At 54.5% G+C, this 22,937-nt stretch overlaps 1 protein-coding gene across 1 annotated transcript in view; it reads right to left on the bottom strand.

Annotated features, from left to right (window-relative positions):
* LOC139572810 (intermembrane lipid transfer protein VPS13B-like) overlaps positions 1 to 22,937 on the bottom strand; it is a 920,449-nt gene that overhangs the window by 765,837 nt on the left and 131,675 nt on the right. Inside the window, exons 8-11 of the mRNA XM_071395592.1 lie at positions 21,810 to 22,078; positions 8,801 to 8,896; positions 4,472 to 4,594; positions 1,945 to 2,082 (exon numbers count right to left, since the gene is read on the bottom strand). Coding sequence (XP_071251693.1) covers positions 1,945 to 2,082; positions 4,472 to 4,594; positions 8,801 to 8,896; positions 21,810 to 22,078 — 626 coding nt within the window. The remainder of the gene's footprint in view (positions 1 to 1,944; positions 2,083 to 4,471; positions 4,595 to 8,800; positions 8,897 to 21,809; positions 22,079 to 22,937) is intronic.

The following is a 22,937-nucleotide window of genomic DNA, read 5'->3' as shown; positions in this document are numbered from 1 at the left end:
TGAGGACAGCTTCTACTAACAGGGTGATGAGGACAGCTTCTACTAACAGGTTGATGAGGACAGCTTCTACTAACAGGTTGATGAGGACAGCTTCTACTAACAGGGTGATGAGGACAGCTTCTACTAACAGGTTAATGAGGACAGCTTCCACTAACAGGTTAATGAGGACAGCTTCCACTAACAGGTTAATGAGGACAGCTTCTACTAACAGGTTGATGAGGACAGCTTCTACTAACAGGGTGATGAGGACAGCTTCTACTAACAGGTTGATGAGGACAGCTTCTACTAACAGGTTAATGAGGACAGCTTCCACTAACAGGTTGATGAGGACAGCTTCTACTAACAGGTTGATGAGGACAGCTTCTACTAACAGGGTGATGAGGACAGGGTGATGAGGACAGCTTCTACTAACAGGGTGATGAGGACAGGTTGATGAGGACAGCGTCTCCTAACAGGGTGATGAGGACAGCTTCTACTAACAGGTTGATGAGGACAGCTTCTACTAACAGGTTGATGAGGACAGGTTGATGAGGACAGCTTCTACTAACAGGTTGATGAGGACAGCTTCTACTAACAGGGTGATGAGGACAGGTTGATGAGGACAGCTTCCACTAACAGGTTGTTGAGGACAGCTTCTACTAACAGGGTGATGAGGACAGCTTCTACTAACAGGTTAATGAGGACAGCTTCTACTAACAGGGTGATGAGGACAGCTTCTACTAACAGGGTGATGAGGACAGCTTCTACTAACAGGTTAATGAGGACAGCTTCTACTAACAGGTTGATGAGGACAGCTTCTACTAACAGGGTGATGAGGACAGCTTCTACTAACAGGGTGATGAGGACAGCTTCTACTAACAGGGTGATGAGGACAGCTTCTACTAACAGGTTAATGAGGACAGCTTCTACTAACAGGTTAATGAGGACAGCTTCTACTAACAGGTTGATGAGGACAGCTTCTACTAACAGGTTGATGAGGACAGCTTCTACTAACAGGTTAATGAGGACAGCTTCTACTAACAGGTTGATGAGGACAGCTTCTACTAACAGGTTAATGAGGACAGCTTCTACTAACAGGTTGATGAGGACAGGTTGATGAGGACAGCTTCTACTAACAGGGTGATGAGGACAGCTTCTACTAACAGGGTGATGAGGACAGCTTCTACTAACAGGGTGATGAGGACAGCTTCTACTAACAGGTTAATGAGGACAGCTTCTACTAACAGGTTGATGAGGACAGCTTCTACTAACAGGTCGATGAGGACAGCTTCTACTAACAGGTTGATGAGGACAGCTTCTACTAACAGGGTGATGAGGACAGCTTCTACTAACAGGTTAATGAGGACAGCTTCTACTAACAGGTTGATGAGGACAGCTTCTACTAACAGGTTGATGAGGACAGCTTCTACTAACAGGTCGATGAGGACAGCTTTTACTAACAGGTTAATGAGGACAGCTTCTACTAACAGGGTGATGAGGACAGCTTCTACTAACAGGTCAATGAGGACAGCTTCTACTAACAGGTTGATGAGGACAGCTTCTACTAACAGGGTGATGAGGACAGCTTCTACTAACAGGGTGATGAGGACAGGTTGATGAGGACAGCTTCTACTAACAGGTTGATGAGGACAGCTTCTACTAACAGGGTGATGAGGACAGCTTCTACTAACAGGTTAATGAGGACAGCTTCTACTAACAGGTTGATGAGGACAGCTTCTACTAACAGGGTGATGAGGACAGCTTCTACTAACAGGGTGATGAGGACAGCTTCTACTAACAGGGTGATGAGGACAGCTTCTACTAACAGGTTGATGAGGACAGCTTCTCCTAACAGGTTGATGTTTAATGTAAAGACTGTAGGTCAGATACAGTATTAAGGAGATGTCAGTCATGTGTAATACCATGATAATAATTGTGCACTATCGGGCCTGTGTGAGTTCTGACCTTGTGATTGGTGGCATCCAGGATGAACTCTGCTCTGACCCCGTTGTTCTCTGGGGAGCGGTAGTCGAACAGGGAGTTGGTCAGGTAGGTCATTCCTCTACTGCTCAGACTCTCTCCACAGCTGAAGAACACTGCATCCTGGGAGGAGGAGAGGACAGACACACAATCAATCAATCACAGTATAGAAACACACTGACAGAGTCCTCCTCTGCATCACAATAGAAGAGAGACCTCCCTCAGTCCTCCTCTACATCACAATAGAAGAGACCTCCCTCAGTCCTCCTCTACATCACAATAGAAAAGAGACCTCCCTCAGTCCTCCTCTGCATCACAATAGAAGAAGAGAGACCTCCCTCAGTCCTCCTCTACATCACAATAGAAGAAGAGAGACATCCCTCAGTCCTCCTCTACATCACAATAGAAGAAGAGAGACATCCCTCAGTCCTCCTCTACATCACAATAGAAGAAGAGAGGCATCCCTCAGTCCTCCTCTACATCACAATAGAAGAAGAGAGGCATCCCTCAGTCCTCCTCTACATCACAATAGAAGAAGAGAGGCATCCCTCAGTCCTCCTCTGCATCACAATATAAGAAGAGAGACCTCCCTCAGTCCTCCTCTGCATCACAATAGAAGAAGAGAGATCTCCCTCAGTCCCTCAGGAAGGTTGAGGAAGGTTGAGGAGGGTTGAGGAAGGAGAGGAGGGTTGAGGAAGGTTGAGGAAGGAGGGTTGAGGAAGGAGGGTTGAGGAAGGAGGAATGAGGAAGGAGGGTTGAGGAAGGAGGGTTGAGGAAGGAGAGGAGGGTTGAGGAAGGAGGGTTGAGGAATGAGAGGAGGGTTGAGGAAGGAGAGGAAGGTGAGGAGGGTTGAGGAAGGAGGGTTGAGGAAGGAGGGTTGAGGAAAGAGGGTTGAGGAAGGAGGAGGGTTGAGGAGGGAGAGGGGGGTTGAGGAAGGAGAGGAAGGAGAGGAGGGTTGAGGAAGGAGAGGAGGGTTGAGGAAGGAGAGGAAGGTTGAGGAAGGAGAGGAGGGTTGAGGAAGGAGGGTTGAAGAAGGAGGGTTGAGGAAGGAGAGGAAGGTTGAGGAAGGAGAGGAGGGTTGAGGAAAGAGAGGAGGGTTGAGGAAGGAGAGTTGAGGAAGGAGGGTTGAGGAAGGAGAGTTGAGGAAGGAGAGGAGGGTTGAGGAAGGAGAGGAGGGTTGAGGAAGGAGAGGAGGGTTGAGGAAGGAGAGGAGGGTTGAGGAAGGAGAGGAGGGTTGAGGAAGGAGAGGAGGGTTGAGGAAGGAGAGGAGGGTTGAGGAAGGAGAGGAGGGTTGAGGAAGGAGAGGAGGGTTGAGGAAGGAGAGGAGGGTGGAGGAAGGAGAGGAGGGTGGAGGAAGGAGAGGAGGGTTGAGGAAGGAGGGTTGAGGAAGGAGAGGAGGGTTGAGGAAGGAGAGGAGGGTTGAGGAAGGAGAGGAGGGTTGAGGAAGGAGAGGAAGGTTGAGGAAGGAGAGGAGGGTTGAGGAAAGAGAGGAGGGTTGAGGAAAGAGAGGAGGGTTGAGGAAGGAGAGTTGAGGAAGGAGGGTTGAGGAAGGAGGGTTGAGGAAGGAGAGGAGGGTTGAGGAAGGAGAGGAGGGTTGAGGAAGGAGAGGAGGGTTTAGGAGGGTTGAGGAAGGAGAGGAGTTTGAGGAGGAAGGAGAGGAGGGTTGAGGAAGGAGAGGAGAGTTGAGGAAGGAGGGTTGAGGAAGGAGAGGAGGGTTGAGGAAGGAGAGGAGGGTTGAGGAAGGAGAGGAGTGTTGAGGAAGGAGAGGAGGGTTGAGGAAAGAGGGTTGAGGAAGGAGAGGAGGGTTGAGGAAGGAGGGTTGAGGAAGGAGAGGAGGGTTGAGGAAGGAGGGTTGAGGAAGGAGAGGAGGGTTGAGGAAGGAGGGTTGAGGAAGGAGAGGAGGGTTGAGGAGTGTTGAGGAAGGAGAGGAGGGTTGAGGAAAGAGAGGAGGGTTGAGGAAGGACAGGAGGGTTGAGGAAGGAGAGGAGGGTTGAGGAAAGAGGAAGGAGCGTTGAGGAAGGAGAGGAGGGTTGAGGAAGGAGAGGAGGGTTGAGGAAGGAGAGGAGGGTTGAGGAAGGAGAGGAGCGTTGAGGAAGGAGAGGAGGGTTGAGGAAGGAGAGGAGGGTTGAGGAAGGAGAGGAGATTAAGGAAGGAGGGTTGAGGAAAGAGAGGAGAGGAGGGTTGAGGAAGGAGAGGAGGGTTGAGGAAGGAGAGGAGGGTTGAGGAAGGACAGGAGGGTTGAGGAAGGAGAGGAGGGTTGAGGAAAGAGGAAGGAGGGTTGAGGAAGGAGAGGAGCGTTGAGGAAGGAGAGGAGGGTTGAGGAAGGAGAGGAGGGTTGAGGAAGGAGAGGAGATTAAGGAAGGAGGATTGAGGAAGGAGGAAGGAGGGTTGAGGAAGGAGAGGAGGGTTGAGGAAGGAGGAAGGAGGGTTGAGGAAGGAGAGGAGGGTTGAGGAAGGAGAGGAGGGTTGAGGAAGAAGAGGAGGGTTGAGGAAGAAGAGCCTAGTTCTTTACCTCCTCCCGTCTGTTCAAGTTCTCCTCAAAGTCCCGCACTCCCATGATGCCTTTCAGGCAGAGCGCCCGGACGCCCACGATGCCGATCTGACAGTCGAAGAAGGGTTCCCCCATCATCAGCACCTAGAGAAGAGGAGAGGTGAGGAGGAGGAGGAGGAGGAAGAGAGGAAGTTTGGAGCGCTTTAGAGAGTTGATCAGACCACAGGGCTCCTGGGGAAATGGAGACAGACTGAGGAACCTTCCCTACAGTGGAGAAGCCCGGTCTCAAAACAGGTCACATAACGACATTCATTCACAGAACGGAGTGAAACCACCTGCGGCACACGGTTTAAGAGCCCATATCATTGGCCTATCATGAACACGGCTCTTTAACAGTGATTAGCGTGTGGGCCGTGTTACTCTGTGGTGGCGGTGAAGTTACAACGTCATTCTGCCGTTCTGAAAGACCTGGGTCAGATGAAGGCCACCGCTCTCAATCTGCTGTAGCAGTCTGGAACCACTAGCAGGCCCAAAAGGCACCCTATTCCCTACATAGTGCACGACTTTAGACCAGGACCCAATGGAACCCTATTCCCTATATAGTGCACTACTTTAGATCAGAACCCACTGGAACCCTATTCCCTATATAGGGCACTACTTTTGACCAGAGCCCATAGGGCCATAGGGTTTTGGTCAAAAGTAGTGCACTAAACAGGGAAGTGAGTGCCATTTAGGAGGCAACCCTAAGTGCGGTTCCCCTTGCTTACCGTGGGTTACCCCGAACCACACCAATAAAACCTTCTGTTTTAATAATTACAAGCCCTGCTTTCCCCGTTTCACCATTCCCCTCTCCTCTCCTCTCCTCTCCTCCCCTCTCCTCCCCTCTCCTCTCCCTGCTTCCACGGCCCTCCTCGTTCCCCGTTTCACCATTCCCCTCTCCTCTCCTCTCCCTGCTTCCACGGCCCTCCTCGTTCCCTGTTTCACCATTCCCCTCTCCTCTCCCTGCTTCCACGGCCCTCCTCGTTCCCCGTTTCACCATTCCCCTCTCCTCTCCTCTCCCTGCTTCCACGGCCCTCCTCGTTCCCTGTTTCACCATTCCCCTCTCCTCTCCCTGCTTCCACGGCCCTCCTCGTTCCCCGTTTCACCATTCCCCTCTCCTCTCCCTGCTTCCACAGCCCTCCTCGTTCCCTGTTTCACCATTCCCCTCTCCTCTCCCTGCTTCCACGGCCCTCCTCTTCCTCGTTCCCCGTTTCCCACCCCCCCCCCCCTCCTATCTGTTCCATTACTTTGGGAGACCAGCCAGAGACCCAGGTAATCAGTATCCCAGAGAATAAGGTATAAAATATTTGTAATGCCCGAGGGGAACAGGGAAAGGTTCTGGGCCGAGGTCTGGTCCTGAGCTGGGGAACAGGGAAAGGCTCTGGGCCGAGGTCTGGTCCTGAGCTGTGAATTCCACTGGATCCACACAGCTCTTAGATGAGTGGCCTGGAGAGAGTTTATGAATGTACTTAGAGAGAGAATTAAAAACACACCTCTCGGTCCAAGAGAGTGTCTGCCTCTTTAAATGGGATGAATAATAACACAGGCTTATAAAGAAAGACCGGAGGCTGAACGGTCAGAGGGATGAGATTACAGTGTAGTCACAGTGAGGGATGAGATTACAGTCTGTTATAGTGTAGTCACAGTGAGGGATGAGATTACAGTCTGTTATAGTGTAGTCACAGTGAGGGATGAGATTACAGTCTGTTATAGTGTAGTCACAGTGAGGGATGAGATTACAGTCTGTTATAGTGGAGTCACAGTGAGGGATGAGATTACAGTCTGTTATAGTGTAGTCACAGTGAGGGATGAGAATACAGTCTGTTATAGTGTAGTCACAGTGAGGGATGAGATTACAGTCTGTTATAGTGTAGTCACAGTGAGGGATGAGATTACAGTCTGTTATGGTGTAGTCACAGTGAGGGATGAGATTACAGTCTGTTATAGTGTAGTCACAGTGAGGGATGAGATTACAGTCTGTTATAGTGTAGTCACAGTGAGGGATGAGATTACAGTCTGTTATAGTGGAGTCACAGTGAGGGATGAGATTACAGTATGTTATAGTGTAGTCACAGTGAGGGATGAGATTACAGTCTGTTATAGTGTAGTCACAGTGAGGGATGAGATTACAGTCTGGTATAGTGTAGTCACAGTGAGGGATGAGATTACAGTCTGTTATAGTGTAGTCACAGTGAGGGATGAGATTACAGTGTAGTCACAGTGAGGGATGAGATAACAGTCTGTTATAGTGTAGTCACAGTGAGGGATGAGATTACAGTGGTCACAGTGAGGGATACGATTACAGTCTGTTATAGTGTAGTCACAGTGAGGGATGAGATTACAGTCTGGTATAGTGTAGTCACAGTGAGGGATGAGATTACAGTGTAGTCACAGTGAGGGATGAGATTACAGTCTGTTATAGTGTAGTCACAGTGAGGGATGAGATTACAGTGTAGTCACAGTGAGGGATGAGATAACAGTCTGTTATAGTGTAGTCACAGTGAGGGATGAGATTACAGTGGTCACAGTGAGGGATACGATTACAGTCTGTTATAGTGTAGTCACAGTGAGGGATGAGATTACAGTCTGTTATAGTGTAGTCACAGTGAGGGATGAGATTTCAGTGTAGTCACAGTGAGGGATGAGATAACAGTGTAGTCACAGTGAGGGATGAGATTACAGTCTGTTATAGTGTAGTCACAGTGAGGGATGAGATTACAGTGTAGTCACAGTGAGGGATGAGATTACAGTCTGTTATAGTGTAGTCACAGTGAGGGATGAGATTACAGTCTGTTATAGTGTAGTCACAGTGAGGGATGAGATTACAGTCTGTTGTTGTGTAGTCACAGTGAGGGATGAGATTACAGTCTGTTGTTGTGTAGTCACAGTGAGGGATGAGATTACAGTCTGTTATAGTGTAGTCACAGTGAGGGATGAGATTACAGTCTGTTGTAGTGTAGTCACAGTGAGGGATGAGATTACAGTCTGTTGTAGTGTAGTCACAGTGAGGGATGAGATTAGTCTGTTATAGTGTAGTCCCAGTGAGGGATGAGATTACAGTCTGTTATAGTGTAGTCACAGTGAGGGATGAGATTACAGTCTGTTATAGTGTAGTCACAGTGAGGGATGAGATTACAGTGTAGTCACAGTGAGGGATGAGATTACAGTCTGTTATAGTGTAGTCACAGTGAGGGATGAGATTACAGTCTGGTATAGTGTAGTCACAGTGAGGGATGAGATTACAGTCTGTTATAGTGTAGTCACAGTGAGGGATGAGATTACAGTCTGTTATAGTGTAGTCACAGTGAGGGATGAGAATACAGTCTGTTATAGTGTAGTCACAGTGAGGGATGAGATTACAGTATGTTATAGTGTAGTCACAGTGAGGGATGAGATTACAGTCTGTTATAGTGTAGTCACAGTGAGGGATGAGATTACAGTATGTTATAGTGTAGTCACAGTAAGGGATGAGATTACAGTCTGTTATATACCAGGGTAATGTATATGATATTACAGTCTGTTATATACCACGGTAATGTATATGATAGTACAGTCTGTTATATATCACGGTAATGTATATGATAGTACAGTCTGTTATATACCACGGTAATGTATATGATAGTACAGTCTGTTATATACCACGGTAATGTATATGATAGTACAGTCTGTTATATACCACGGTAATGTATATGATATTACAGTCTGTTATATACCATGGTAATGTACATGATAGTACAGTCTGTTATATACCACGGTAATGTACATGATAGTACAGTCTGTTATATACCACGGTAATGTATATGCATGGTATAGTTGTTCTGTTAGAACCATCGCCATACAGTGTAATGGGGTTAAATAGCAGACACATATAACATATAGAAAACAACATGGACTTCAGTGGGGATCCCTGTTCTAGTAATCCTATTTCTATGGACAGAAGGGTTCCTACCTCGATAGTGATTCCCTCTTGCTCCACAGAGAGTACTGTCGGTGTGTGTCTCTGTGTGTGTGTGTCTCCGTGTGTCCCTGTGTGTCCCTGTGTGTCTCTGTGTGTCCCTGTGTGTCTCTGTGTGTCTCTGTGTGTCTCTGTGTGTCCCTGTGTGTCCCTGTGTGTCCCTGTGTGTCTCTGTGTGTCTCTGTGTGTCTCTGTGTGTCCCTGTGTGTCTCCGTGTGTCTCCGTGTGTCTCCGTGTGTCTCCGTGTGTCCCCGTGTGTCCCCGTGTGTCTCCGTGTGTCTCCGTGTGTCCCCGTGTGTCCCCGTGTGTCCCTGTGTGTGTGATGTAGAACAGAGCAGAGACAGAAGCGTCGTTACCTCCATGGTGATGCCCTCCTGCTCCAGACAGAGCCCCTCCCTGCTCTTCATCTTCTGAGGACTGTAGTAACTGCTCTCCGCCTGCATCTCTGTCAACTGGTCACACACACACAGAGAGAGAGAGGAGAGACAGAGAGACAGAGAGAGAGAGAGAGAGGGGAAACATGGAAAGATAAACAAAGTCAACATCATTCTCTTTGGGATCTCACAGAACAAGGCCCCGGAGAGTTGTAATACTTAACTTTAAACACCAGAAAATCAGAGCGAAACAGAGAGAGAGAAAGAGAAACCAAGGAGAGAAAGAGAGAGAAACCGAGAGAGAGAGAGAGAGAGAGAAACCAATGAGAGAAAGAGAAACCAAGGAAAGAGAGAGAGAGAAACCAAGGAGAGAGAGGAGAGAGAGGAGAGAGAGAGAGAGAGAGAGGAGAGAGAGGAGAGAGAGAGAGAGAGGAGAGAGAGGAGAGAGAGGAGAGAGAGGAGAGAGAGAGAGAGAGAGAGAGAGAGAGAGAAACCGAGAGAGAGAGAGCAGCATCGGTAGATCTGAGGAGTAATGTCCTCCTATAGACATGTCTGTGTCTCACTGAGATGGAGAGGATCAGAGATTGACAGAGAAACAGACACATACATCAAACTAAGAGACATTACACTCTTCTGTTGAGTGGAGGTCTCTGGTTCTCATGACAACACACATACTGTCTTAAACACTCTTCTGGTCAGGGGAAGAGAGGAGAGAGGGGGGTAAGGAGAGTCTGGTCAGGGGGGAGAGAGGAGAGAGGGGGTAAGGAGAGTCTGGTCAGGGGGGAGAGAGGAGAGAGGGGGTAAGGAGAGTCTGGTCAGGGGGGAGAGAGGAGAGAGGGGGTAAGGAGAGTCTGGTCAGGGGGAAGAGAGGAGAGGGGTAAGGAGAGTCTGGTCAGGGGGGAGAGAGGAGAGAGGGGGTAAGGAGAGTCTGGTCAGGGGGGAGAGGAGAGAGTGGGTAAGGAGAGTCTGGTCAGGGGGGAGAGAGGAGAGAGGGGGTAAGGAGAGTCTGGTCAGGGGGGAGAGAGGAGAGAGGGGGTAAGGAGAGTCTGGTCAGGGGGGAGAGAGGAGAGAGGGGGGTAAGGAGAGTCTGGTCAGGGGAGAGAGGAGATAAGGAGAGTCTGGTCAGGGGGGAGAGAGGAGAGAGGGGGTAAGGAGAGTCTGGTCAGGGGGGAGAGAGGAGAGAGGGGGTAAGGAGAGTCTGGTCAGGGGGGAGAGAGGAGAGAGGGGGTAAGGAGAGTCTGGTCAGGGGGGAGAGAGGAGAGAGGGGGTAAGGAGAGTCTGGTCAGGGGGAAGAGAGGAGAGGGGGTAAGGAGAGTCTGGTCAGGGGGGAGAGAGGAGAGAGGGGGTAAGGAGAGTCTGGTCAGGGGGGAGAGGAGAGAGTGGGTAAGGAGAGTCTGGTCAGGGGGGAGAGAGGAGAGAGGGGGTAAGGAGAGTCTGGTCAGGGGGAGAGAGGAGAGAGGGGGTAAGGAGAGTCTGGTCAGGGGGGAGAGAGGAGAGAGGGGGTAAGGAGAGTCTGGTCAGGGGGGAGAGAGGAGAGAGGGGGTAAGGAGAGTCTGGTCAGGGGGGAGAGAGGAGAGAGGGGGGTAAGGAGAGTCTGGTCAGGGGAGAGAGGAGATAAGGAGAGTCTGGTCAGGGGGGAGAGAGGAGAGAGGGGGTAAGGAGAGTCTGGTCAGGGGGGAGAGAGGAGAGAGGGGGTAAGGAGAGTCTGGTCAGGGGGGAGAGGAGAGAGGGGGTAAGGAGAGTCTGGTCAGGGGGAGAGAGGAGAGAGGGGGTAAGGAGAGTCTGGTCAGGGGGGAGAGAGGAGAGAGGGGGTAAGGAGAGTCTGGTCAGGGGGAGAGAGGAGAGAGGGGGTAAGGAGAGTCTGGTCAGGGGGGAGAGAGGAGAGAGGGGGTAAGGAGAGTCTGGTCAGGGGGGAGAGGAGAGAGGGGGTAAGGAGAGTCTGGTCAGGGGGGAGAGAGGAGAGAGGGGGTAAGGAGAGTCTGGTCAGGGGGAGAGAGGAGAGAGGGGGTAAGGAGAGTCTGGTCAGGGGGGAGAGAGAGGAGAGAGGGGGTAAGGAGAGTCTGGTCAGGGGGAGAGAGGAGAGAGGGGGTAAGGAGAGTCTGGTCAGGGGGGAGAGAGAGGAGAGAGGGGGTAAGGAGAGTCTGGTCAGGGGGAAAGAGGAGAGAGGGGGTAAGGAGAGTCTGGTCAGGGGGGAGAGGAGAGAGGGGGTAAGGAGAGTCTGGTCAGGAGGGAGAGGAGAGAGGGGGTAAGGAGAGTCTGGCCAGGGGGGAGAGAGGAGAGAGGGGGTAAGGAGAGTCTGGTCAGGGGAGAGAGGAGAGAGGGGGTAAGGAGAGTCTGGTCAGGGGGAGAGAGGAGATAGGGGGGGGGATAAGGAGAGTCTGGTCAGGGGAGAGAGGAGAGAGGGGGGGGGGGGTAAGGAGAGTCTGGTCAGGGGAGAGAGGAGAGAGGAGAGAGGGGGTAAGGAGAGAATGGTCAGGGGAGAGAGGAGAGAGGAGAGAGGGGGTAGGGAGAGTCTGGTCAGGGGAGAGAGGAGAGAGGGGGTAAGGAGAGTCTGGTCAGGGGAGAGAGGAGAGAGGGGGTAAGGAGAGTCTGGTCAGGGGGAGAGAGGAGAGAGGGGGTAAGGAGAGTCTGGTGAGGGGGGTAAGGAGAGTCTGGTCAGGGGGAGAGAGGAGAGAGGGGGGGGGGTAAGGAGAGTCTGGTCAGGGGAGAGAGGAGAGAGGAGAGAGGGGGTAAGGAGAATCTGGTCAGGGGGAGAGAGGAGAGAGGGGGGGGGGTAAGGAGAGTCTGGTCAGGGGAGAGAGGAGAGAGGAGAGAGGGGGTAAGGAGAGTCTGGTCAGGGGGGAGAGAGGAGAGAGGGGGTAGGGAGAGTCTGGTCAGGGGGGAGAGAGGAGAGAGGGGGTAAGGAGAGTCTGGTCAGGGGAAGAGAGGAGAGAGGGGGTAGGGAGAGTCTGGTCAGGGGGGAGAGAGGAGAGAGGGGGTAAGGAGAGTCTGGTCAGGGGGGAGAGAGGAGAGAGGGGGTAAGGAGAGTCTGGTCAGGGGGGAGAGGAGAGAGTGGGTAAGGAGAGTCTGGTCAGGGGGGAGAGAGGAGAGAGGGGGTAAGGAGAGTCTGGTCAGGGGGGAGAGAGGAGAGAGGGGGTAAGGAGAGTCTGGTCAGGGGGGAGAGAGGAGAGAGGGGGGTAAGGAGAGTCTGGTCAGGGGAGAGAGGAGATAAGGAGAGTCTGGTCAGGGGGGAGAGAGGAGAGAGGGGGTAAGGAGAGTCTGGTCAGGGGGGAGAGAGGAGAGAGGGGGTAAGGAGAGTCTGGTCAGGGGGGAGAGAGGAGAGAGGGGGTAAGGAGAGTCTGGTCAGGGGGGAGAGAGGAGAGAGGGGGTAAGGAGAGTCTGGTCAGGGGGAAGAGAGGAGAGGGGGTAAGGAGAGTCTGGTCAGGGGGAGAGAGGAGAGAGGGGGTAAGGAGAGTCTGGTCAGGGGGGAGAGGAGAGAGTGGGTAAGGAGAGTCTGGTCAGGGGGGAGAGAGGAGAGAGGGGGTAAGGAGAGTCTGGTCAGGGGGAGAGAGGAGAGAGGGGGTAAGGAGAGTCTGGTCAGGGGGGAGAGAGGAGAGAGGGGGTAAGGAGAGTCTGGTCAGGGGGGAGAGAGGAGAGAGGGGGTAAGGAGAGTCTGGTCAGGGGGGAGAGAGGAGAGAGGGGGGTAAGGAGAGTCTGGTCAGGGGAGAGAGGAGATAAGGAGAGTCTGGTCAGGGGGGAGAGAGGAGAGAGGGGGTAAGGAGAGTCTGGTCAGGGGGGAGAGAGGAGAGAGGGGGTAAGGAGAGTCTGGTCAGGGGGGAGAGGAGAGAGGGGGTAAGGAGAGTCTGGTCAGGGGGAGAGAGGAGAGAGGGGGTAAGGAGAGTCTGGTCAGGGGGGAGAGAGGAGAGAGGGGGTAAGGAGAGTCTGGTCAGGGGGAGAGAGGAGAGAGGGGGTAAGGAGAGTCTGGTCAGGGGGGAGAGAGGAGAGAGGGGGTAAGGAGAGTCTGGTCAGGGGGGAGAGGAGAGAGGGGGTAAGGAGAGTCTGGTCAGGGGGGAGAGAGGAGAGAGGGGGTAAGGAGAGTCTGGTCAGGGGGAGAGAGGAGAGAGGGGGTAAGGAGAGTCTGGTCAGGGGGGAGAGAGAGGAGAGAGGGGGTAAGGAGAGTCTGGTCAGGGGGAGAGAGGAGAGAGGGGGTAAGGAGAGTCTGGTCAGGGGGGAGAGAGAGGAGAGAGGGGGTAAGGAGAGTCTGGTCAGGGGGAAAGAGGAGAGAGGGGGTAAGGAGAGTCTGGTCAGGGGGGAGAGGAGAGAGGGGGTAAGGAGAGTCTGGTCAGGAGGGAGAGGAGAGAGGGGGTAAGGAGAGTCTGGCCAGGGGGGAGAGAGGAGAGAGGGGGTAAGGAGAGTCTGGTCAGGGGAGAGAGGAGAGAGGGGGTAAGGAGAGTCTGGTCAGGGGGAGAGAGGAGATAGGGGGGGGGGATAAGGAGAGTCTGGTCAGGGGAGAGAGGAGAGAGGGGGGGGGGGGTAAGGAGAGTCTGGTCAGGGGAGAGAGGAGAGAGGAGAGAGGGGGTAAGGAGAGAATGGTCAGGGGAGAGAGGAGAGAGGAGAGAGGGGGTAGGGAGAGTCTGGTCAGGGGAGAGAGGAGAGAGGGGGTAAGGAGAGTCTGGTCAGGGGAGAGAGGAGAGAGGGGGTAAGGAGAGTCTGGTCAGGGGGAGAGAGGAGAGAGGGGGTAAGGAGAGTCTGGTGAGGGGGGTAAGGAGAGTCTGGTCAGGGGGAGAGAGGAGAGAGGGGGGGGGGTAAGGAGAGTCTGGTCAGGGGAGAGAGGAGAGAGGAGAGAGGGGGTAAGGAGAATCTGGTCAGGGGGAGAGAGGAGAGAGGGGGGGGGGTAAGGAGAGTCTGGTCAGGGGAGAGAGGAGAGAGGAGAGAGGGGGTAAGGAGAGTCTGGTCAGGGGGGAGAGAGGAGAGAGGGGGTAGGGAGAGTCTGGTCAGGGGGGAGAGAGGAGAGAGGGGGTAAGGAGAGTCTGGTCAGGGGAAGAGAGGAGAGAGGGGGTAGGGAGAGTCTGGTCAGGGGGGAGAGAGGAGAGAGGGGGTAAGGAGAGTCTGGTCAGGGGAGAGAGGAGAGAGGGGGGGTAAGGAGAGTCTGGTCAGGGGAGAGAGGAGAGAGGGGGGTAAGGAGAGTCTGGTCAGGGGAGAGAGGAGAGAGGGGGTAAGGAGAGTCTGGTCAGGGGGGAGAGAGGAGAGAGGGGGTAAGGAGAGTCTGGTCAGGGGAGAGAGGAGAGAGGGGGGGTAAGGAGAGTCTGGTCAGGGGAGAGAGGAGAGAGGGGGTAGGGAGAGTCTGGTCAGGGGGGAGAGAGGAGAGAGGGGGTAGGGAGAGTCTGGTCAGGGGAGAGAGGAGAGAGGGGGGTAAGGAGAGTCTGGTCAGGGGAGAGAGGAGAGAGGGGGTAGGGAGAGTCTGGTCAGGGGAGAGAGGAGAGAGGGGGTAAGGAGAGTCTGGTCAGGGGAAGAGAGGAGAGAGGGGGTAGGGAGAGTCTGGTCAGGGGGGAGAGAGAGGAGAGAGGGGGTAAGGAGAGTCTGGTCAGGGGAGAGAGGAGAGAGGGGGTAGGGAGAGTCTGGTCAGGGGAGAGAGGAGAGAGGGGGTAAGGAGAGTCTGGTCAGGGGAGAGAGGAGAGAGGGGGTAAGGAGAGTCTGGTCAGGGGAAGAGAGGAGAGAGGGGGTAGGGAGAGTCTGGTCAGGGGAGAGAGGAGAGAGGGGGTAAGGAGAGTCTGGTCAGGGGGGAGAGGAGAGAGGGGGTAAGGAGAGTCTGGTCAGGGGGGAGAGAGGAGAGAGGGGGGTAGGGAGAGTCTGGTCAGGGGAGAGAGGAGAGAGGGGGTAAGGAGAGTCTGGTCAGGGGGGAGAGGAGAGAGGGGGTAGGGAGAGTCTGGTCAGGGGGGAGAGGAGAGAGGGGGTAAGGAGAGTCTGGTCAGGGGAGAGAGGAGAGAGGGGGTAGGGAGAGTCTGGTCAGGGGAGAGAGGAGAGAGGGGGTAAGGAGAGTCTGGTCAGGGGAGAGAGGAGAGAGGGGGTAGGGAGAGTCTGGTCAGGGGAAGAGAGGAGAGAGGAGAGAGGGGGTAGGGAGAGTCTGGTCAGGGGAGAGAGGAGAGAGGGGGTAAGGAGAGTCTGGTCAGGGGAGAGAGGAGAGAGGAGAGAGGGGGTAAGGAGAGTCTGGTCAGGGGAGAGAGGAGAGAGGGGGTAAGGAGAGTCTGGTCAGGGGAGAGAGGAGAGAGGAGAGAGGGGGTAAGGAGAGTCTGGTCAGGGGGGAGAGAGAGGAGAGAGGGGGTAAGGAGAGTCTGGTCAGGGGAGAGAGGAGAGCGGGGGTAAGGAGAGTCTGGTCAGGGGGGAGAGAGAGGAGAGAAGGGGTAGGGAGAGTCTGGTCAGGGGAGAGAGGAGAGAGGGGGTAAGGAGAGTCTGGTCAGGGGAGAGAGGAGAGAGGGGGTAAGGAGAGTCTGGTCAGGGGGGAGAGAGAGGAGAGAGGGGGTAGGGAGAGTCTGGTCAGGGGAGAGAGGAGAGAGGGGGTAAGGAGAGTCTGGTCAGGGGGAGAGAGGAGAGAGGGGGTAAGGAGAGTCTGGTCAGGGGGGAGAGGAGAGAGGGGGTAAGGAGAGTCTGGTCAGGGGGGAGAGAGAGGAGAGAGGGGGTAGGGAGAGTCTGGTCAGGGGAGAGAGGAGAGAGGGGGTAGGGAGAGTCTGGTCAGGGGAGAGAGGAGAGAGGGGGTAAGGAGAGTCTGGTCAGGGGAGAGAGGAGAGAGGGGGTAGGGAGAGTCTGGTCAGGGGAAGAGAGGAGAGAGGAGAGAGGGGGTAGGGAGAGTCTGGTCAGGGGAGAGAGGAGAGAGGGGGTAAGGAGAGTCTGGTCAGGGGAGAGAGGAGAGAGGAGAGAGGGGGTAAGGAGAGTCTGGAGAGAGGAGAGAGGGGGTAAGGAGAGTCTGGTCAGGGGAGAGAGGAGAGAGGGGGTAAGGAGAGTCTGGTCAGGGGAGAGAGGAGAGAGGAGAGAGGGGGTAGGGAGAGTCTGGTCAGGGGAGAGAGGAGAGAGGGGGTAAGGAGAGTCTGGTCAGGGGGAGAGAGGAGAGAGGGGGGTAAGGAGAGTCTGGTCAGGGGAGAGAGGAGAGAGGGGGTAAGGAGAGTCTGGTCAGGGGAGAGAGGAGAGAGGAGAGAGGGGGTAAGGAGAGTCTGGTCAGGGGGGAGAGAGGAGAGAGGAGAGAGGGGGTAAGGAGAGTCTGGTCAGGGGAGAGAGGAGAGAGGAGAGAGGGGGTAAGGAGAGTCTGGTCAGGGGGAGAGAGAGGAGAGAGGGGGTAAGGAGAGTCTGGTCAGGGGAGAGAGGAGAGAGGGGGTAAGGAGAGTCTGGTCAGGGGAAGAGAGGAGAGAGGAGAGGGGGGTAAGGAGAGTCTGGTCAGGGGAGAGAGGAGAGAGGGGGTAAGGAGAGTCTGGTCAGGGGAGAGAGGAGAGAGGGGGTAGGGAGAGTCTGGTCAGGGGAAGAGAGGAGAGAGGGGGTAGGGAGAGTCTGGTCAGGGGAGAGAGGAGAGAGGGGGTAAGGAGAGTCTGGTCAGGGGAGAGAGGAGAGAGGGGGTAGGGAGAGTCTGGTCAGGGGAAGAGAGGAGAGAGGGGGTAGGGAGAGTCTGGTCAGGGGAGAGAGGAGAGAGGGGGTAAGGAGAGTCTGGTCAGGGGAGAGAGGAGAGAGGGGGTAGGGAGAGTCTGGTCAGGGGAGAGAGGAGAGAGGGGGTAAGGAGAGTCTGGTCAGGGGAGAGAGGAGAGAGGGGGTAGGGAGAGTCTGGTCAGGGGAGAGAGGAGAGAGGGGGTAAGGAGAGTCTGGTCAGGGGAGAGAGGAGAGAGGGGGTAGGGAGAGTCTGGTCAGGGGAAGAGAGGAGAGAGGAGAGAGGGGGTAAGGAGAGTCTGGTCAGGGGAGAGAGGAGAGAGGAGAGAGGGGGTAAGGAGAGTCTGGTCAGGGGGGAGAGAGAGGAGAGAGGGGGTAAGGAGAGTCTGGTCAGGGGAGAGAGGAGAGAGGGGGTAGGGAGAGTCTGGTCAGGGGAAGAGAGGAGAGAGGAGAGAGGGGGTAAGGAGAGTCTGGTCAGGGGAGAGAGGAGAGAGGAGAGAGGGGGTAAGGAGAGTCTGGTCAGGGGGGAGAGAGAGGAGAGAGGGGGTAAGGAGAGTCTGGTCAGGGGAGAGAGGAGAGAGGAGAGAGGGGGTAAGGAGAGTCTGGTCAGGGGGGAGAGAGAGGAGAGAGGGGGTAAGGAGAGTCTGGTCAGGGGGGAGAGAGAGGAGAGAGGGGGTAGGGAGAGTCTGGTCAGGGGAGAGAGGAGAGAGGGGGTAAGGAGAGTCTGGTCAGGGGAGAGAGGAGAGAGGGGGTAAGGAGAGTCTGGTCAGGGGGGAGAGAGAGGAGAGAGGGGGTAGGGAGAGTCTGGTCAGGGGAGAGAGGAGAGAGGGGGTAAGGAGAGTCTGGTCAGGGGGAGAGAGGAGAGAGGGGGTAAGGAGAGTCTGGTCAGGGGGGAGAGGAGAGAGGGGGTAAGGAGAGTCTGGTCAGGGGAGAGAGGAGAGAGGGGGTAGGGAGAGTCTGGTCAGGGGAGAGAGGAGAGAGGGGGTAGGGAGAGTCTGGTCAAGGGGGAGAGAGGAGAGAGGGGGTAAGGAGAGTCTGGTCAGGGGGGAGAGAGGAGAGAGGGGGTAGGGAGAGTCTGGTCAGGGGAGAGAGGAGAGAGGGGGTAAGGAGAGTCTGGTCAGGGGAGAGAGGAGAGAGGGGGTAAGGAGAGTCTGGTCAGGGGAGAGAGGAGAGAGGGGGTAAGGAGAGTCTGGTCAGGGGAGAGAGGAGAGAGGGGGTAAGGAGAGTCTGGTCAGGGGAGAGAGGAGAGAGGGGGTAGGGAGAGTCTGGTCAGGGGGAGAGAGGAGAGAGGGGGTAAGGAGAGTCTGGTCAGGGGGAAGAGAGGAGAGAGGGGGTAGGGAGAGTCTGGTCAGGGGAGAGAGGAGAGAGGGGGTAAGGAGAGTCTGGTCAGGGGGGAGAGAGGAGAGAGGGGGTAGGGAGAGTCTGGTCAGGGGAAGAGAGGAGAGAGGGGGTAAGGAGAGTCTGGTCAGGGGGGAGAGGAGAGAGGGGGTAAGGAGAGTCTGGTCAGGGGGGAGAGGAGAGAGGGGGTAAGGAGAGTCTGGTCAGGGGAGAGAGGAGAGAGGGGGTAAGGAGAGTCTGGTCAGGGGGAGAGAGGAGAGAGGGGGTAAGGAGAGTCTGGTCAGGGGGGAGAGAGGAGAGAGGGGGTAAGGAGAGTCTGGTCAGGGGGGAGAGAGGAGAGAGGGGGTAAGGAGAGTCTGGTCAGGGGGGAGAGAGGAGAGAGGGGGTAAGGAGAGTCTGGTCAGGGGGGAGAGAGGAGAGAGGGGGTAAGGAGAGTCTGGTCAGGGGGGAGAGAGGAGAGAGGGGGTAAGGAGAGTCTGGTCAGGGGGGAGAGAGGAGAGAGGGGGTAAGGAGAGTCTGGTCAGGGGGGAGAGAGGAGAGAGGGGGTAAGGAGAGTCTGGTCAGGGGGGAGAGAGGAGAGAGGGGGTAAGGAGAGTCTGGTCAGGGGGGAGAGAGAGGAGAGAGGGGGTAAGGAGAGTCTGGTCAGGGGGAGAGAGGAGAGAGGGGGTAAGGAGAGTCTGGTCAGGGGGGAGAGAGGAGAGAGGGGGTAAGGAGAGTCTGGTCAGGGGGGAGAGAGAGGTGTGATGGCTGGGTGGGTGCAGCTCAGTCCCACCGTTTCAACTAACACAGGAAGCAGGTGCAGGTTAGAACAGACTGGAGCAGCTGCACATTATTATACTACTGATGGAATCTCCTTCCTCTTTCCCTCTCTTCTCCTCCCTCCATTCTCTGATATCCCTCTCTTCTCCTCCCTCCATTCTCTGATATCCCTCTCTTTCCCTCTCTTCTCCTCCCTCCATTCTCTGATATCCCTCTCTTCTCCTCCCTCCATTCTCTGATATCCCTCTCTTCTCCCCCATCTCATTTCCTCATTCCGTCGGTTTAATCACGTGCAGGGAAAACCGTGGCAAGACTTCCCAGTAACCGCTGGGAAACGGCAGCAAGAAACAAGAACTGTTCTGAAAGAGTGGGAGAGCGATTTGTTTCACCACGTCAACGCTGCTCCGAGCTCTTTGAAGACCTGCCCATCTCACAGAGCGCTGACGATGCCTTATCCAGAGACAAAAAGGTCTCCTGGCGAGGCTAGGATAACGTAGCGGCTAGGATAACGTAGCGGCTAGGATAACGTAGCGGCTAGGATAACGTAGCGGCTAGCGTAGCAGGACTGACTGACTGTACCTGGGTCTATAACAATACAGTAACAGGATGGAGCTAGCGTAGCAGGACTGACTGACTGTACCTGGGTCTATGACAATACAGTAACAGGATGGAGCTAGCGTAGCAGGACTGACTGACTGTACCTGGGTCTATAACAATACAGTAACAGGATGGAGCTAGCGTAGCAGGACTGACTGACTGTACCTGGGTCTATAACAATACAGTAACAGGTTGGAGCTAGCGTAGCAGGACTGACTGACTGTACCTGGGTCTATGACAATACAGTAACAGGATGGAGCTAGCGTAGCAGGACTGACTGACTGTACCTGGGTCTATAACAATACAGTAACAGGATGGAGCTAGCGTAGCAGGACTGACTGTACCTGGGTCTATGACAATACAGTAACAGGATGGAGCTAGCGTAGCAGGACTGACTGACTGTACCTGGGTCTATGACAATACAGTAACAGGATGGAGCTAGCGTAGCAGGACTGACTGACTGTACCTGGGTCTATGACAATACAGTAACAGGATGGAGCTAGCGTAGCAGGACTGACTGACTGTACCTGGGTCTATAACAATACAGTAACAGGATGGAGCTAGCGTAGCAGGACTGACTGACTGTACCTGGGTCTATGACAATACAGTAACAGGATGGAGCTAGCGTAGCAGGACTGACTGACTGTACCTGGGTCTATAACAATACAGTAACAGGATGGAGCTAGCGTAGCAGGACTGACTGACTGTACCTGGGTCTATAACAATACAGTAACAGGATGGAGCTAGCGTAGCAGGACTGACTGACTGTACCTGGGTCTATGACAATACAGTAACAGGATGGAGCTAGCGTAGCAGGACTGACTGACTGTACCTGGGTCTATAACAATACAGTAACAGGATGGAGCTAGCGTAGCAGGACTGACTGACTGTACCTGGGTCTATGACAATACAGTAACAGGATGGAGCTAGCGTAGCAGGACTGACTGACTGTACCTGGGTCTATAACAATACAGTAACAGGATGGAGCTAGCGTAGCAGGACTGACTGACTGTACCTGGGTCTATAACAATACAGTAACAGGATGGAGCTAGCGTAGCAGGACTGACTGACTGTACCTGGGTCTATAACAATACAGTAACAGGATGGAGCTAGCGTAGCAGGACTGACTGACTGTACCTGGGTCTATAACAATACAGTAACAGGATGGAGCTAGCGTAGCAGGACTGACTGACTGTACCTGGGTCTATAACAATACAGTAACAGGATGGAGCTAGCGTAGCAGGACTGACTGACTGTACCTGGGTCTATAACAATACAGTAACAGGATGGAGCTAGCGTAGCAGGACTGACTGACTGTACCTGGGTCTATAACAATACAGTAACAGGATGGAGCTAGCGTAGCAGGACTGACTGACTGTACCTGGGTCTATAACAATACAGTAACAGGATGGAGCTAGACTCAATGGGCTCACTGATCCTTAGGAACTTAACAACAAACTAAGAATCAAAAAACATGAAACAACCATGAATACACACAATGTTTTGTTGTTGTTGTTGTTGGTGTTGTTGACGGGAACAGAACGCTGTAAACAAACAATCAATAGTCCCACGTGCTGAGAATGGAACATCTCTGAAAATGACAAGATGTCAACAGCAGATCGGGAGGTGAATTACAGAATGGAACTCTGCCTAGTAGGAGAAGGTTTCTCTCTCGTTCCAACCAAAATCACGTGTTTCCTATTTTCCTATATTAGGTAAAATGCCAATATTTCTGATCAAATAAAACAGATTTCATGGCCGAGGGAAGTTATTCTGAATCAGAACGGGAAATAACATCCTGGTGTTTCACTGCCATGTCAGAGAGAGAGAGAGAGAGAGGCAGGTCTCTGCACTGCCTGCCTGGCTGTTCAAAGGGAAATTACCCCTCAAATGAAATACTTCCTGCTAAATGTGAACGTTTAAAACCAAACGCCATCCCTTCAGCTGTCTGCAATTACTCCTGAGGAGAGAGCCAATTAACTGATTAGAAGAAGTCAAACACTACAGGAACAATTTAAACATTATTAGAAAATCGCCAGGCTCCATTTGGCATGACAGAGAGAGAGAGAGATACGGAGAGAGACGGAGACGGAGAGAGACAGAGACGGAGACGGAGAGAGACAGAGAGAGACCGGGACAGAGAGAGACCGAGACAGAGAGAGACCGGGACAGAGAGAGACCGAGACAGAGAGAGACCGAGACAGAGAGAGACCGGGACAGAGAGAGACCGGGACGGAGAGAGACCGGGACGGAGAGAGACCGGGACGGAGAGAGACCGAGACGGAGAGAGACCGAGACAGAGAGAGACCGGGACGGAGAGAGACCGAGACAGAGACAGACAGAGACAGAGAGAGACCGAGAGAGACAGAGACCGAGACAGAGAGACCGAGACCGAGAGAGACAGAGAGAGACGGAGAGACAGAGAGAGACCGAGACAGAGAGAGACCGAGACGGAGAGAGACCGAGACGGAGAGAGACCGAGACGGAGAGAGACCGAGACGGAGAGAGACCGAGACGGAGAGAGACCGAGACGGAGAGAGACCGAGACGGAGAGAGACTGTGGTACAACAACAATAATGTTAATAGGAAAAATTCAGAATTGCAAAAATAACTTTATATTTTAATTCTAGCACATTCCAGAATATTCCAACCCTGGACACACACAGACACACTCCCTCGCTGGTCTTCCTACCTTGAACGTGACAGAGGCCTTGGTGCAGTAGAAGCCTATAGAGACAATAGGGTCTTTATGTGGGTTCTGCAGAGGGCTGGAGCGGCCTCCCTCCTCCCCCTGCTGGTAGAAGCCTTCCTCTCCCTCCTCATCCTCAGCTCCCACGATGGCTGGGACGAAGGACCAGGCCCAGGACACCCAGCCCTGGTCCCCTTCCTCCCCCTGCATGTAAAGCTCTGGGCTGGGGTACTGTCCTGCCATGGCCTGGGCCTCTGGGTCTCCTTCCACACCTGAGGAACAAGAACACAACACAGATCAGTCAGCTTGATGTCAATACACTGGAAGGCTGGGGGGACCACGGGAAGGCTGGGGGACCACGGGAAGGCTGGGGGACTGCGGGAAGGCTGGGGGACCACGGGAAGGCTGGGGGGACCACGGGAAGGCTGGGGGGACCACGGGAAGGCTGGGGGACTACGGGAAGGCTGGGGGACCACGGGAAGGCTGGGGGACCACGGGAAGGCTGGGGGGACCACGGGAAGGCGGGGGGACTACGGGAAGGCTGGGGGGACCACGGGAAGGCTGGGGGACCACGGGAAGGCTGGGGGACTACGGGAAGGCGGGGGGACTACGGGAAGGCGGGGGGACTACGGGAAGGCTGGGGGGACTACGGGAAGGCAGGGGGGACTACGGGAAGGCAGGGGGACTACGGGAAGGCGGGGGGGACTACGGGAAGGCGGGGGGGACTGCGGGAAGGCGGGGGCGACTACGGGAAGGCTGGGCGACTACGGGAAGGCTGGGGGGACCACGGGAAGGCTGGGTGACTACGGGAAGGCTGGGTGACTACGGGAAGGCTGGGTGACTACGGGAAGGCTGGGTGACTACGGGAAGGCTGGGTCACTACGGGAAGGCTGGGTCACTACGGGAAGGCTGGGCGACTACGGGAAGGCTGGGCGACTACGGGAAGGCTGGGCGACTACGGGAAGGCTGGGCGACTACGGGAAGGCTGGGCGACTACGGGAAGGCTGGGGGACTACGGGAAGGCTGGGGGACTACGGGAAGGCTGGGGGACTACGGGAAGGCTGGGCGACTATGGGAATAATTTAATTTAGCTCATTAGGATCCCCATTAGCTGTTGCACATGCAGCAGTT

This window comes from Salvelinus alpinus, chromosome 4 (genome assembly GCF_045679555.1).
Source record: "Salvelinus alpinus chromosome 4, SLU_Salpinus.1, whole genome shotgun sequence".
NCBI classification, from domain to species: Eukaryota; Metazoa; Chordata; class Actinopteri; order Salmoniformes; family Salmonidae; genus Salvelinus; species Salvelinus alpinus.
Note: the sequence above shows the minus strand (reverse complement) of the source record. Positions and strands in the feature narration are given on the sequence as shown.